The sequence below is a fragment of the Gymnoscopelus braueri genome (genome assembly GCF_963280865.1).
Source record: "Gymnoscopelus braueri genome assembly, chromosome: 9".
Lineage (NCBI taxonomy): Eukaryota > Metazoa > Chordata > Actinopteri > Myctophiformes > Myctophidae > Gymnoscopelus > Gymnoscopelus braueri.
Window position 1 is genome coordinate 24963278 of NC_137610.1, and position 16729 is coordinate 24980006.

General features: G+C 42.4%; 1 protein-coding gene across 1 annotated transcript in view; it reads left to right on the plus strand.

Moving 5' to 3' along the window:
* cdh13 (cadherin 13, H-cadherin (heart)) overlaps window positions 1-16729 on the plus strand; it is a 266521-nt gene that overhangs the window by 154007 nt on the left and 95785 nt on the right. The window contains exon 6 of the mRNA XM_080437656.1: window positions 2952-3096. Coding sequence (XP_080293782.1) covers window positions 2952-3096 — 145 coding nt within the window. The remainder of the gene's footprint in view (window positions 1-2951; window positions 3097-16729) is intronic.

The following is a 16729-nucleotide window of genomic DNA, read 5'->3' on the forward strand; positions in this document are numbered from 1 at the left end:
AACAGAGCCTTCAGCAGCACACAAAAGCTGATGTCATTGTACCTTGTGAAAGGAGAGGCTGTTCGGTGCTTTGAGACACCAGGGAGAGTCTTTGTGACTCTTTCCACTCCTTTCTCAAGCAGGATTATTTCTTATCTAGCCAGACAGCCAACTTCTATTATTCTATCATTCTATCTCAATACTTTCAAGAACCCACATTCTTTTCCCTTCTCCCATCTCACTTCCTGTGAAGACCTATTTATAGATCTATTTATATCATTTTCTCACAAAATTCTTCAATTTTGATGCAATGGAAAACATTTCAGTAAATCTTTTATGTTTATAGAGAGAGAAACCCCATCACACATAACTAAACACAAAATGATGAATTACAAGGGCATGCACACTTAGTGAAATGAGAGGACTTGTCTAATTTTAATTATTTACCGTTCATTAGGCATAGATGTTAAGATAATGAAGATTAATTAAGGCTTTTTCCCCATTAGTCCAATAGTGTCTGCTTTGCCGATGTCCTGTTTATGCCTTCTATGGCGTTCAGTCAGAATGAACACATCTCCTTTAGCTCCCTTTGAAAGGCCTAGAGAATACAATCTGTCTCTCTTAGTTGTTTAACACTGTGAGTGTTTTTAAAGGATGTGCAGTGATCTTATAATCTTGTACATTTCAACACCTGAAAAAGTGTTCTATAATGCAAAACTCAGTTGTGTCTTGGGAAAGACCTCAGACTGAGGTACCACAGAATAAGTGGTTAGTGAGGTTCTGTTGTTGTTTTGGGATAGATGGTGATGTCACAGTTTAATTCCTCAGAGAAACAAAACACCTCCAAAATTGCATTTGTTGTTCAACAGCAAAATCTCTCTTGCTCATTGTTTTTCTCACACACTCTGATGTTCTATCTTTATCTCTCCCCTAGAGACATTATGGCGAGGGGCCAGGGCATGTAATAAGAATACATGCCAGACATCGCAGTTATTATATCTCCAGACTTCTAAATCTCGGTGGGTGAAGTGGTTCTTTAACCTCTCATCTCACTGGACGTTTGCAAGAGGTTTAGGCTTTGAGAGGAACAGAGAAAAAAGAAAAACTCTGTTGTCATTACTCGTTGCTTTAGCCCAATGAGACAGTGGAGTTAACTGACAAATATAACATTCTGAAAGTTTGAGTAAAAGCTATTTCTCAGAAAAAGAGAATGATTTCCACACGCACTTTACTCCTTATATGAAATTATTTCCAGGCTTTGATTTCCAGCAGTGTGCGTACATGTGGAGGTGTTTTTTTTCTTTTTCTTTATGAAAGGTTTTTCTCTCCAGTGGTCTAATTTAACCCTGTCATGTCTGCTGTAGTGAAGCTATAACGATGAGCATGGTCTGATAAGAGTTGGATAATGTTACTTTTAAAAGTAACTAGTTACATTACAGGGTTACCTTCTGAGAAAGGTAACTCATTAAAGTCATTTTAGAATACTTTTGTGCTACTGAAAATAAAAAGCTTTGCAGTTCCTTGCACAAGTTGGTTATATTGTCCAGAGGAAGCGTAATCTACTATAAAGTACTACCTTTGAATGTATTGACTCTACTGTAATTGCATGGCCTAGTAGTCTATGGCCTATCTTTTCATGTGGAATTATTCACCTGAGACCAGGGGAGCAGCTTCCCTAGAATGTTTAAAGAGCACTTCGCCCATTTTCAACGTTATCTTCATATAAATTGGTCCTCACTAAAGATGGCACCATTTCTGTCTACTCGCTCTGCATCTTTGGACAGTTCAGAACATCATTGATGGGGATTCCAAGCTAATAGAAACAAAAGCCTTTCTCTTACTGGAAAGTTAGCATGCTGAAATATAAGCCATTGTTCTTCTCCAAAGTTTTAAATCGTGTTTGAAATTACCAAACCTGCCTACCGAATATAGCATTGGTAGGCAGGTTTCTGAACTGTCCATAGCCCACCTCAGATACACAGAGCGAGTATGAAAATGGGACGTTCTTATAAGCATCCGTGAGGGACAATTATATGAAGATCGGGTTGCAGTGCTCCTTTAAGAACACGGCTCTCCCCAGCGAGATGATGACTCTGGAGGAGATGAATGCTGAGTGAATGTGAAATGAGCTGATTGCAGAGATGGTTCTATCAAATAAATAATAGGTGTCTCAGTGTGCATGTCACATACCGTACACGTACTAATAAGAAGGAAAGACGCGGATAAGTGTCCTTCTTGAAAATTGTGTGATTTACTCATTGAAAAAAGCAGTCTGTAAAACTCTTGAATTCTTTACGAATGGACTTGCAAACCTTGTGGGAAATGGGGTTAGCTGACCTCCAAATAAAATAAGAGCTCTTCAAAAATCTGATAAGAAAGCTGTCAAAGCTGAGTTCATTCAGTTTTTCAGTCTGTTGAAGACAACATTCAGAGAGGAAGAAAGCGAGGCAGACAGAGAGTGAGAAATGTAATGAGAATAGAGAGTTTGCGATAGACGGATGCACAGCGTGTTCCATACAACAACAACAACAAAATATTGGTTATTCAGTGGTTCTTTCGGGTTGTTGAGGTGCTATTTAGCACTGTTGCTGTAAATAACCTTTTCAGCCCCTGTATGGTTTGTTAGAGGTTCTCTACTGTTTCTTCAGCTTAATTTAGGCACCTCTAATGATTCTAGGACCATTTGATATTTGTTATTTTGATATAAAATGGTCCCATTCATATTCAAACTGGTCAGCAGTTGTGAAGTTGTTAGCTTAGCACGCTAGACTGGATTCACAATAACGAGTCCTCCTGGACTGGACAGAGCTTTCCGTAAAAAACATCAACAACATCATCATTTATAGAAAAGGGATTGAGAGAAATTCTGATCTTGTTTTAACTGTGTTTAAACTGAGTAAACTAAACAGAATCAGCTGAGCTTAGCCCCTCAAATAGTTGAATCTTGTCTCTCGTCTTCTCTCTCCCCTCAGCTGGAAGTTTCGACCATAGATCTGAGTGGTGACCTGGTTGAAGGCCCAGCAATTCTAGTTGTGACTGTGATCGACCAGAACGACAACAGGCCAATCTTCAAAGAGACAAGCTACACAGGACAGGTGCTGGAAGGATCCCCTACCGGTAGGTGACACTGACCTGGTAATATGAAATATGAACTCAGACTATGGAGAGATCATGTCTTTATGGAGGTAAATGATGGCAGTTACTACCCTGTAGTAGTCAACATTTTTTTAATCCACTGATTTCAATGGTAGGCTGCTGCACTGATGACCAGAGCTCAATTGTTTCTATGCGAAGTCAGTGCTGGAGTCAAGCCTATGAGGTTACCATTGTGTAATAAGATGTGTTATTACCTTGAAAAGGTCTTGGACTACCGGGTGGAGGTTGAATGAACCGTTCAAGGTCATGGTTTCTTTATTGTTACACTCTTTTCATGTTTAAAAGGGTAACATTCGTTGATTCTGGTACTTCTCATACATTTGCAGCAGCAGGAAAAATAGCTGAAAGAAGGCAGAGAAAATCTGGTGAATCCATTCGTATACCAGGGGTAGGCAACTTGCTGCTCTAGAGCCGCATACATGGCTCTTAGGCCCTCTCCCGTGGCTCCCAGTTGCTTGGGCAAATAGGTGAGTCAATATATGGTTTAACCCCCCAAAAATATATACAAAAGGTTTTTCAATGGATTCTGGTAGTATTTGGCATGCTAAATAACATACTAAAAGTTTACCAAAATATACGTCCCAGAAAGCCGCCATTTTCAAGATGGCGTCCCAGATAGCTTCAAATGGCTATATCTCAAATGGAAAAAATGTTACAAAGGATTTTTCAGCTGATTCTGGTACCTCTATGTATGCTTAAGACCATACTACAAATTTAGGAAAATATACCTTCCGGAAAGGAAAGGCTTTTCAAGATGGCGTCCAAAATGGCAGCCAGGAGCTGAAAATCTCAATTTATTGTGGTACCTCTACACATACAAAAAATCTAGGAAAAAATACCTTCTGATGATACTGATTTCACCATTTGAATCAGTTTCATTATGGATACCTACGTTTCACCGATCCAGACATGCCCAGACACAGGTAGGCCATCCATTATAGACAACACGCACGTGCAACAGCAAACCTGGTATATACAATCAAATATGTCTGTATACCGTATGTTTAATGACATCATAGATTTGTTTATCGTTGGTTCTGGGCTATGGGGGTACAGTGGAACTGGAGGTAGCATGAACTGCTGTCATTTTTTATTACAGGCATATGACGTTGCAGACAGAGCATGCCAGATTTTAAAATAACATGTTCGGGTGATTTAGTGATTGTTTTGGTGCCATAATTTAGTTGTCACTTACTTTACTCGCAATGGCACTCTAAACTGAAGCATTTGATTCACTTTTGGTCAGAGCTGATCGCTACTGTATGGTTGGAAAATAAATTATGAAATGAAGTCCAGATCATACTCCAGGTCAGGCATTTCTGCCATATTTGATCTCCTTTTCAACCTCTGTGAGTTTCTTGTATCCGAGCAAAAACAATGTGTGTGTGTGTGTGTGTGTGTGTGTGTGTGTGTGTGTGTGTGTGTGTGTGTGTGTGTGTGTGTGTGTGTGTGTGTGTGTGTGTGTGTGTGTGTGTGTGTGTGTGTGTGTGTGTGTGTGTGCGGTTAATTGGCGGATAATGTTAGTCTATTTTTGTTTTTTGGTGACTTTATTTCGGTTTTAGGATTAGGGTTAGGTTAGGGTTATGTTATTTAATTCTTATTTTTGCCAGATTTTACTTTATTTGTTCTCACTTTATATTTTATTTTAGGCCATATAGGTTTACTGTTTAAATAACATTGCAACAGTAACTAGAAAAAGTGCTCCTCGGAGCACAGGTCTCCGCCAGGTCAGGTAGGTTATTGTGGGCCAGCAATGTTCAGAATTTGCCAATCAGGATGGAATATAAAAAATCGGACGGAACCATCTTGATCACTTGACTATAGAGATAATGTGTACTGATTTGCATGATGTTTGGACAAAATGTGTAGGAGTAATATAAAAAATAAGAATCGGCCTCCTGGTGGCGCTATAATAGGGCAATGTGAAAAGGGTGGCGTTTGTTCTTCAACGTAGTGCGAATGTGCGTGCAAAGTTCCACCACAATCGGACGCTGCGTTCATGATTTGCGGCATTTTGTTCAAAACGGGCCACTCCTGCAAACTTTAGATGTCAATGTTAGCCAATCAGGATGGAATATGAAAAATCAAATAGACCCATCTTGATCACATGACTATAGAGATCATGTGTACCGATTTGCGTGAAATTTGGATAAAATATGAAAGCTTAATCTCAAAATATGTGTTTTACATAAGTCGGCCTCCTGGTGGCGCTATAAAAGGCTAATGTGAAAAATGCAGGGCAGATGTTTTTCCTTGGCCTCTAGGGAGTATGCGTGCAAAGTTTCACGCAGATCGGTGCAGTTACAGTTAAAAACGCAAATTGGCCTTTTATAGAGCCACCATGAGGCTGATTTGAAAACATTCAAGTGGCATTTGTTCCTCGGCCTAGTGGGAATGTGCGTGTGAAATTTCACGGAAATCGCAAGCTGCGTTCATGATTTGAGGCATTTTGTTCAAAATGGACCAATCCTGCAAACTTTGGAAGCCAACCTTAGCCAATCAGAATGGAATGTGGAAAATCAGACAGATCCGTGTTGATCACATGACTATAGAGATAGATGTGTACCGATTTGTGTGATGATAAAATCTGTAGGAGTAATATTAAAAAATGGGTTTTGCACAAATCGGTCTCCTGGTGGCGCTATAACAGACCCATGTGAAAAATTTTGGGCAGAGGTTCTGAATTGGCATCCAGGGAGTGTGTGTGCACAGTTTTGCAGCGACCGGGCCAACGGTGCCTGAGATTAGCTGTTCACAGACAGATGGACGGACGGACACACGGACACACGGACACACAAACGGACACACGGACGGACAGGGGGTAAAACATACTCTCTCGCCATGCCTTTCGGCCTGGCGGAGACAATAATAGTTTATAATAATAGTTAGTGTTCTAAATATATATAAAACAAAACGAAAAATATAATTGTGTTGTACTTTGATTATTGCTTGTCAAACGTTTTAGCTAGCGTATTTAATCTGACTGTTAATTAGCTCTGCATGGTTGCTGCTTTTGCATCCTGATTAGTTACTAGACCAATTTAAAATGGTAGATGTTTTTTGTTTGTAATAATCCATGCTAATTATTATTGAACCATTGTAGATGTTCATATTTCACGAATATACATAGGAACCTATTCTTTACTATTACTCCATTAATAGGTCACGTCAGTAGCTCCATTTTACGGCGATCTAGTCACAGTCCAAGTTTAATATCATAGCGCTCACTTGTCTATCAAATCATCTACACATTGCCTACATGTATACGATTAGTTGTTGCACTTAATATACAGCTTCACATTCCACAGAGAAACACGTAAAACCAGCCACCAACAACTGCCCGCTGCGGGCAGTGTTGCCAGGTTCTATGAGAGAAACAAACAACCAGGTCTAGGAAAACATGCACAAAAGAAGCGACTATGGGCCACATGAGCCCTTTAAACCTACTGTATACATCGGCTATGTGAAAATAGCAGATCTACAAGCTCACAACGCGTCACGCGTCACGAATCACGATGCGACGCGTTGTGAGCTATTATATATATATATATATATATATCTCTGAGACAAAGATCAGGGCACGGCGGCCAAAAACACAAGCACTGTAACGCACACACCAACATTGCACTGCGTAAAGACGCACAGCAGCAGTTGCCCAATTAATTGACCAAAGCACAGAATAGAATAGAATAATAAACAGAACTGTAGGCTATGTTCTACCTTATTGAATGAGCAGCTGTCGCATCAGTGCGCTTTCGGTCGATGATGCAGTCCTTGTCCAAAGACTTAGACACAAGAGTCTCTTTTTTCAATTGGCACCAGCATAAAGGCCTCGAGGTGTTCCTGTGATGCTGTGCTCCTCATACGGTTTTTGATTAATTTTAATGTGGAAAAGCTTCGCTCACATGCAACTTGAGTCACATTTTCCTTAGCAGCGGTGCTACTAGTGCTTGCACTGACAGCAGCACTATGCACCGACATTAACACTCTTTTCAGCAGACTGCTGCTGGGCAAACATCTTTGTTATTTTTAAACATTTCCAGCCTCCATAATCAGCCTCCAGACATTTTCGTTTTTTAGCTCGTACTTTCTCCGCATCAGCCTTTACTTTTTTGTTTTGTTAGTTCTCCATTCTCTCCTGCCAGTAGAATCCACCTGCTTGCATTCTATTGACGTATTCCCGCCCGGCTTTTTTTGAAGTGGTTTGCGTCAAACGTACGGAGCAAACCACTTGAGCGGGGGCCGGGGGGAACAGAGTCTCCACCTCCCCTCCACCAAAGTGTCACTATCACTGCAACCCCCCTATGACAATGTAGTGAATGGACCGGGCCGGCCAATTTCTCTTAAAGGGCCGGTGGGCGGTGGCCCGGTGCGGGCTGGGTGTTTTTTTTTCTTTTTTTCTTTTTTTTTTTGCTTGGCTTGGCCGCGGCCCCAGACTGCCCGGCCCTTCTGGCATCTGCCAGAAGTGCCAGACCGTCCAATCCGGGCCTGTGTGTGTCTATAGTTGAGGTTAATGCGCACAGCCTGCATTAGCGGTGCTTAGGGAGTGCTAGGACAATACATGGCCGAAGTGAGATGGCATTCAAGGAGGACAGTCACATTTTTCCTAGCTCCATACTCCAAAGGAGAAAACACCAACTACATTTGAGAAACATCCTTTTAACCAGCAACTACTTCATGCTGTTCTACGCTGCAATTCTACAGGGATTAATTATCATTGAATCCTGTGATGTGTAGTTACCGAGGATTTCGAAAACCAACAGAGCTTTACCGAGTGACACCGCATCGATGCATTTTAAAGCTCTGGGTGAGCGAAAAACGGTGCCATCAAGGAGAAAAAACCCAATCCAGCTAGATGGCAGAACAGTAAGGTCAATCATCTGTCTGAGTCTAATTCTGTCCGGAAATATTCATCCAAATCCAGGACCAGTCGCCGTGAAAACAGCTCACACAGAGTCTCCTTTGATTCCACCCTATTTTCTGGCCACAACAACATCACTGCAATCAAGCGTGACGGCCACCTACATCAAAGCCTCCCGGTCTCTAATCAGCAAACAAACAACATTGTATGGCCTCACCTGTTATGGATGTACCCCAGCAGCGCGCTGGTGAAAGAACGAAGGATACGCTTTCTATCGTCGGTCCCACGGACCAAAATTCTAGACAGCCCTTCCGGTGTAAACAGTCGACGCTTGATGACGAAACGAGGGAATCACCCTACACGGATGAATAAGCTGAAGGCGATTGGTTTTGATAGCACATCATTAAACTGGATGAAATATTACCTTTAGGGAAGAGAACAAGTGGTTGACATGTGAATGACCGGATATGACGTGGGCCTGTTTGGGAGGGGGCGAGCGAGGTGATCAATGTTTGGATTTGCTGCTCTCTACTGGTGGAACTGTCGTAGGTGCTTGACATCACAATCAGAGAATGTATTTGAATGAAAAATTACAAAACAAAATTTTTTAAAAACACGCAAATTGCTGGCACAGGGGTGAGTACATTATGAATAAACTCTGGCAGTCAATGTGTTAACACATTGACTGCCTATTTAAAGCCGCCACGTGCCAATCGCGTAGACCTACGCGAAGTGGTGTTTTTTTTTTTTTTTTTTTTTAAGTTCAAATTGCACTTTTTTTCACTTTCGATAGAGTATGTTAACACATTGACTGCCAATCGCGTAGATCTACGCGAACCTATTTAAAGCCGTCACGTGCCAATCGCGTAGACCTACGCGAAGTTTTTTGTTGTTGTTTTTTTTAAGTTCACATTGCACTTTTTTTCACTTTCGATACGGCACATTTCAGTGTAGCACCACCGGAAACGGAATTATCCGGGATCCGGTTTTGCCGATCCCATCGGCCTCCATTCTAAAGCGGACACTAAAACGCCATTTTCTCGTTTGTAGGCTGGCTCCCACTCTACCTGTTTTTAAAACCCATCTTAAAACTATTTTTTACTCCTTGGCTTTTAACCCATTGATATTTGTACTAATGTTTAATTGTATTGTGTGTTCATATGTATTGCATTATGTTTGTATTTGTTGTTATGCCTACTGTGCAGCACTTTGGCCAACTCTGTTGTTTTGAAATGTGCTCTATATATACAAAATCATTGTTAGTGTAAAATGTTGTTGAAACTACTATAATTTGACTAGAAGTAACAACAGAGACTCAGTATGGTATCTAGAGAACAGTCCATCCCGCCCACCAGGTGACCTGCTGTCCCACATTGTCTCATTATCAGCTCATCAGACTGATGAAGCAAAGGCAAATTAATGCCCAAGGTAGCTACTTTGGTTGGTGGCCAATTAACTGTGGGGCATTACGGGCAGGATAAATGAGTTTTCCTCAGGTGTGTGTGTGTGTGTGTGTGTGTGTGTGTGTGTGTGTGTGTGTGTGTGTGTGTGTGTGTGTGTGTGTGTGTGTGTGTGTGTGTGTGTGTGTGTGTGTGTGTGTGTGTGTGTGCGCGCGCGCGCGCGTGCATGCGTGGTATATTAATACTATTTGGATCAGTAAGCTTCCCAGCCGTTAAACATAATTTTTTTCTGTAATCACTTGGTTGGATCGTGTTCATCCATCTCCTCTGTGTATTCACCGGCACACATTGTATTCCGCTAGAGCCAGGTCTGAAGTTGAAAGGCTGATGAAATTGTGTGATGAATGATGATTGATAATGGGCCTCATTCCCACTGTGTAAGAAGAACGTTTTATGCAAGATTGTGGGATTCGTTAATATGTTCTTACCTTCGCCTTTCATAGACCAATGTACTTGAAGCATACTCAAAGTCTACCAACTCTACATTTTCCATTTGCACAGAAAAATGACACCTGCACGGTGCACCCCCTTTCTCATGCTGATTGATGTCAAGGCATGCTCAAATGGGTTAACTTTTTCCCTCCACTCTGTCCACATGCACTGAGCCTGCAACAGCATCCTCCTATCTCCATACAGTATATGGAGATAGGAGGATGCTGTTGTATATGGAGAGGTTTGGGCTTGGTATTATGTTGATTATTCACTTAAGCTCTACTGTATATACATTGTCATACAACAAATAGCAAAAATAGACCATCCACAAGTTCATAGTGTGTTGCAATGCGATGCATAGGTCCGCGTAGCTTGTACAGTAGGTCTGGCAATTTCTTTATTTTTTCCCCCTTTTTTTAAAAGCACAGACAATTTTGACAATTTTTGTCTCTGCCAGGCCGAAAGGCATGGCGAGAGAGTATGTTTTGCCCCCTGTCTGTCCGTCCGTCCGTGTGTGTGTCCGTCCGTCCGTGTGTCCGTCATTCTAAACATTTTGTGTACAGCTAATCTCCGGCACCGTTGACTTGATCGCAGTGAAACTGTGCACACACACTCCCCGGATGCCAGGGCAGAACCTCTGCCCCAAATTTTTCAAATTAGCCTTTTATAGCGCCACCAGGAGGCCGCTTTTTGCAAAACACATTTCTTGACAGTACTCCTACAGATTTTATCCAAACATCACGCAAATCAGTACACAGTATCTCTATAGTCATGTGATCAACACAGATCTGTCCAATTTTCCATATTTCATCCTGATTGGCTAAGGTTGGCTTCCAAAGTTTGCAGGATTGCTCCGTTTTCAACAAAATGCCTCAAATCATGAACGCAGCTTGCGATTTCCGTGAGATTTCACACGCACATTTCCACTAGGCCGAGGAAGAAATGCCACTTGAAAATGTTCAAATCAACCTCATGGTGGCGCTATAAATGGACGATTTGTGTTTTTAACTATAACTGCACCGATCTGCATGAAACTTCAGAAGGAGCGAGTGCATTCTCCGGCAGCGGCAACAGCCGCGGAACTTCTGCGGAACTGCCGGTGGAGGAGCGGCAGCTCCCGGCAGTGACTGCCGGCGGTGGAGCGGCAGCTGCCGGCGGAGCAGCGGAACTGCCGCGGAAACTGCCGGTGGAGGAGCGGCAGTCGCGGAACTGCCGGTGGAGGAGCGGCAGTCAACTTATTTTTTCCGCCGATAAAGTATAGTTTTGGACCATGACGGAGGCGCGCCGAATCAGCAGACCTTGAGGCCAAGGAGTCGCGCCCGAGCGCCTCCAGGCGCGAGTGCCCGCGACGACCGGCCGATGGTCTGCTATTCGACTAAGTGCCGTCCGAGTTATGTACCGATAGGCACAGAATCGTAAATAATATTGGTGGGGACTGCGTTACACAAACGCAGCGCCATGGCGCCGCCGGCAGCTCCGCGGAGCTGCCTCGGCAGCAGCCGCTGCCGGAAAATGCACTCGCTGTCCCTCTGAAACTTTGCACGCACACTCCCTAGAGGCCAAGGAAAAACAACTGACCAGCATTTTTCACATTTGCCTTTCATAGCGCCACCAGGAGGCCGACTTATGTAAAACAATTTTTTTGATATTAAGCCTTCAGAATTTATCCAAATTTCACGCACATCGGTACACTTGATCTCTATAGTCATGTGATCACGATGGATCTTTTAAAATTTTCATATTCCATCCTGATTGGCTAACATTGACATCTAAAGTTTGCAGGAGTGGCCCGTTTTGAACAAAATGCCACAAATCATGAATGCAGCGTCCGATTGTGGTGACACTTTGCATGCACATTCGCACTACATTGAAGAACAAATGTCACCCTTTTAACATTGCCCTATTATAGCGCCACCAGGAGGCCAATTTTGCAACACTTTTCTTTTTTATATTACTCCTACAAATTCAAACATCATGCAAATCGGTACACATATAGTCAAGTGATCAAGATGGTTCCGTCCAATTTTTCATATTCCATTTGATTGGCTAATTCCGAACATTGCTGCCCCACAATAACCTACCTGACCTGGCGGAGACCTGTGCTCCGAGGAGCACTTTTTCTAGTTTATATATCTTTAGATGTTTGCCCAAATATTAGGGACACCAGTTTTTTTTTTTTTTTATTATATTTTTTTTTTTATTGTTCATACCGACAGCAGTTTATACAGAGTATGCAGTACTAAAGGAGGTATGAACTTTTAAATTTTTTCGTTAAGCCCGTCCCCCACCTCCAAATTTACCGTTCGAACCCCTGAGTGAGAATTTATTTTCTCGACCTGAACAAAGTAGATTACGTCGTTCAGCCATTGGGAAAAGAATGGTGGCTGGGCGGACTTCCAGTTTAGGAGAATCCTGCATCTGGCTAATGTGTTAAAGTGTTAAAGTTATTAAACCTGTGAATTTAATTACAATGATTCTGATTCACTAACATGCATGGTGGTAAGAACAAAATTGTCCATGCACACGTGTTATTAATCCAATGGTCATTTTGCATGCCCACTTATGTTATGCATAAAGTAAGAACATTTCTATGCACATATTTGTGAATGAGGCCCATTAAGAATTATGATTAGAATGCAGTGTGGTCTGTGGTCATATGAGGGAAATTCAAGCCTCAATTCAATGAGACATTCTTAACAGCTTGAATTAATTCTCTTCTATGCCTTTGTCCTCCAGTAAGGCATCATTGATTTTCCTGAGCCTTCTTAACTGAGCGATCTTCTTGTAAATTACCATAGGGAGCCATATGCATCACCCCACTGAGATAAGAAATGAAGGTCTAAATGGGCTTTACTTTCAATAGCCATTCCATCTGAATAGATGTGAATATGACTTTATTTCAATATATTTCTGTGGTTTGGGGTAAATTATCTCACTCTCTTGTGGGATTTATGTGTCTTGTCATGCATGACTGCTATGCAGATGAAAAGTTCAGCTTTAAATTTAGAGTTAGAATCTCTCTAGAAAGAGGGCTGTGGATCCTTAAAGCCGTCCAGATACAGTATGAAGGTGTGCAGAGGGAATCCGAGGTGAGATCATGGGTCATCTCTTGTCGTCCCTGGTGGCCTTTCCACTACATGAGTGCTGCTAATATATTAAAGAATTTCTATTCTCCTTTGCTCCTACACTTGGTCCCACATCATCTCTGCCTTGATGATCTGTTCCCCTCTCTGGGATGGTGGAGACCTGTTCCTCACTGTCTCGTACTGGAAACCCTCAGAGACTCTAACCAGACAAACTATTATCTCCATCCCTCTCTCTCTTTCCTGACAAGACATATCCAAAGTAATAAACTCCCTGTCCAATGGCCTCGTCCCTCCCCCACCCTGAAGCTTGCTGCCGTCACTCCTATTGAACTTTCTCAGCCTTCCTCTCCAAAATTCTTAAAAGAGCAAATGCCTCCTAACTCACATCTCACCTGGACTCCAATAACCTTTATGAAACCTTCCAATCCGACTTCCATTCAATACACAGCACAGAAAAGGCTCTTTTAAAGGTCACCAACGACACCGCCGACCCCGGTTTCATCTCTATCCTCATCCAGCGCCACTTTGACACCGTCAACCACTCCATCCTCATCTCACGCCTCCAGCCCCCCCCTTGGAATAACCGGCACTGCTCTTTCCTGGCTAAAATCATACCTTGCCGACCAACATTGATACATCCCCATCAACAACTTCAACTCATGCAATGCACCAGTTTCCCACGGTGTCCCCCAGGGCTCAGTGCTTGGTCCGCTCCTCTTCATCAACACATCTTACCAATCGGACAGAGGGGCAGCCACCCATTCTACACCCACCACCTACCTGCCTGACAGACATAAAAACATGAATGCAAAAGAACCTTCTGTAAACTCAACTGCAACTAGAAAACAACCGCAACACCGGCATGCAACCAAGTATAAATTAGACATTAGACCTCACTGAGTTGTGGCTGGAAAAAGGTGTTTCATCTCTCTGTCTGTGTGTTCTTGCATGTTGTACCGGCATCCACGCGTTACTCGTCGCCCCACATCTTCCAAACTTTTGATATTAGATTTGATGATGCGCTCTGCACTGCAAATAGTGTGGACTTGTTTACCTCACAGCACTCTGGTAAAAAGTAGTAAAAAAAAAAGTAATGACTTGTAATCGCTAGATCAGTGAGTCTTCCACAGTAGGGTGGTTAATACTTAAGTAGAATTGCTAACCTGACTACTGACACATTGTGGTGAACACTGTGGCGTGTTTGGTTGAATACCCTGACAGCTTACTTTTCTCAACTTTTTTTTCCAAATCTGTCTTAGTTTCATCTTTGTGTTGATCATGGGCTCAGCTGCAGAGCTGCGATGGATTGCGGGAACACGTGTTCGAGGTGATGAACTCTTTGATTGAATATTGATCTGATTGTCAGAGAAGCAGAGATGACAAAGTTCACATGTTGTGTGATTTGTACTTTAATGAATTCTGAGAGGCTTTGTATAGGAACAAAACGATGGATCCATCACCAGAGAATGACATGGCGTTGTCATAGCTTAGGTGAGTGGTGATGTCATAGTTTAGGTGAGTGGTGACGTCATGGCGATGACTGATGGGAAATCTGAACATTGATAATCCAAGTCAACGATCTCACAGGCAACAATAATGGAACTGTCAAATCATCAATATTGTAAGTAATGAGTTTGATCAGTTTTACGGTTGTAGCAACAAATCAATGTCAATGTAGCAATGAAAGCATGTGGAAGGAAGGTCATGAGAGAAGTCTCACGACATCAGCTGTCTAGAAGGTCTGTCGTTTTAGATGAGTGAGAAAAAAAGAGAAATATGGATTTGAGTTTCTTGTCTCTTCCTCATCCATTTTTATTTTTTTGACAGCTTGAAAAATGGTTTAGCAATGAAACATACATTTAACGCTTGATAAAAAAGATAGAATGCTGTCATATCCATATTTCCCTGAAGCTTTGTGGAAATTGCCTCTCCTGCATTCATTTATCAAGAATTGCATCAGGTTCTTGAGTCCTGTGAGGAAACATGGCTTCAGTATTTATGTATACATGAGAGATATCATTCTAATAATCTTCACAACTGATTTTAAGACTTACAGCTCAACCTGTAATGTCACCTGAAATGATCCTCAGCAGATTTAGATGGTGATTGGTTTGCACTGCAGCTCCAGTGAACTCATCCTATTTTAATGATGAATGTTATTGACAGATAAAGATCATACATGCATGTGGTACTATAAACACATCAAAGTAAAGCTCTCTCTCTCTCTCTCTCTCTCTCTCTCTCTCTCTCTCTCTCTCTCTCTCTCTCTCTCTCTCTCTCTCTCTCTCTCTCTCTAAACCTAGACTGAGCCTTTTGAAGTGCAGAATTGGATGGCTGTCTATGTCTGGGGGACAAAGACAAAAACAAAACAAAAAAACATAATTTATCAGGGCTCAACAGTGGATGGATTAATGCATAATTATAAAGTATACCAAAATGCATTCAAATCTTTTTAATTTTGAACTGTTCACGTATTGTGCATTGAATCTGGTCAGCATGCACCACCTGAGAGAGAGAGAGAGAGAGAGAGAGAGAGGGGTGAGGGGTGGGTAGGGATCAGGGAGAGTTAATTGCGGGCAATTCACCGGTGCATTTGTGACCTCGAATGTGACACACCAGAGGAAAAGAAAGAAGAAGAAAAAAGCGTGAAAAGAAAGCACAGAGGCATACTCGAGTACTGGCAATTGTAAGGAGTATAATGTACACGTTAATGTTGGTGGGAAAAGGGTCTAACTCTTCTCTTTCTTCCTGAAGACTACAGTGTCACCAGGGTCTCCTGGACCTGTCTTAACGGTGAACTCTGCACCCCTTAACTTTATGCTCAGAGAGCTCATGATTGAAGCTGAATAATGCATGGCAGAAAATGTCAGCAACTTCACCTTTTAAACCCAACACAGTGCAGGAGTATTTATACTGCTGACACAGCCATGACTTAAAGGGACCTTTGGTGAAATTTGCTGCAGGAAACCTGGGTTTAATGTGGGGGTGCAGGAACCTTCTACACTGACACCTACAGACACACATGTGTGTGAGTGCGCTCACACGTACACGTACACGTACACGCGCACGCATACACGCACTCACGCACACACATGCACACAGCCTGTACTTTTGACAGTTAGCTCAGTTAGCTCAGCCTCTATCTCTCTATCTCTGTGTCTTCAATGTTTTTTTCTTTTCTTTTCAACTATTTTCAGTCCATAGTCTCTTATGGATATTGATACATTGTTATTGATATGAACCATAGATAAAATATCTTCATTAAGTGATTATGTAGCTTCTGCCAGGGTTTTTTATCTTATATTAACGATCTTTGCAGAGCCACGGGAGCCGTGATGTGCGCGTGTAAACAAAGATGGAGATCTCCGTCAATGGCAGTCAACGGTTACATTTGAAATGACGGAGATCTCCGTCAATGGCAGGGAATGTGTTAAGAAGGTGACGATATGTCTCATCGGTATGTGTGTGAAATGTTGACAATATTTGCCTCTCCTCTCTCCTGCACGCTTGAGCTCCATGGATCCACTAATCCCTGTGATTACTGCTCTCTGATTAGCCTGTGTTCCCTGGATCCACTAATCACTGTAACGCCCACGTAGCGCCCGCGCCCACTTGGCAGCGCATATCAGTGGCGTAGCCATGGCCCAGGTAGAAGCCACTTATAGCCCACATGGGCATCCCAGTTAAGACCCACCTCGGCCCCACATAGAATTGCCTAGGTGGGGCCCACCTAAGGCCCGTTTCGGTGGTCACAA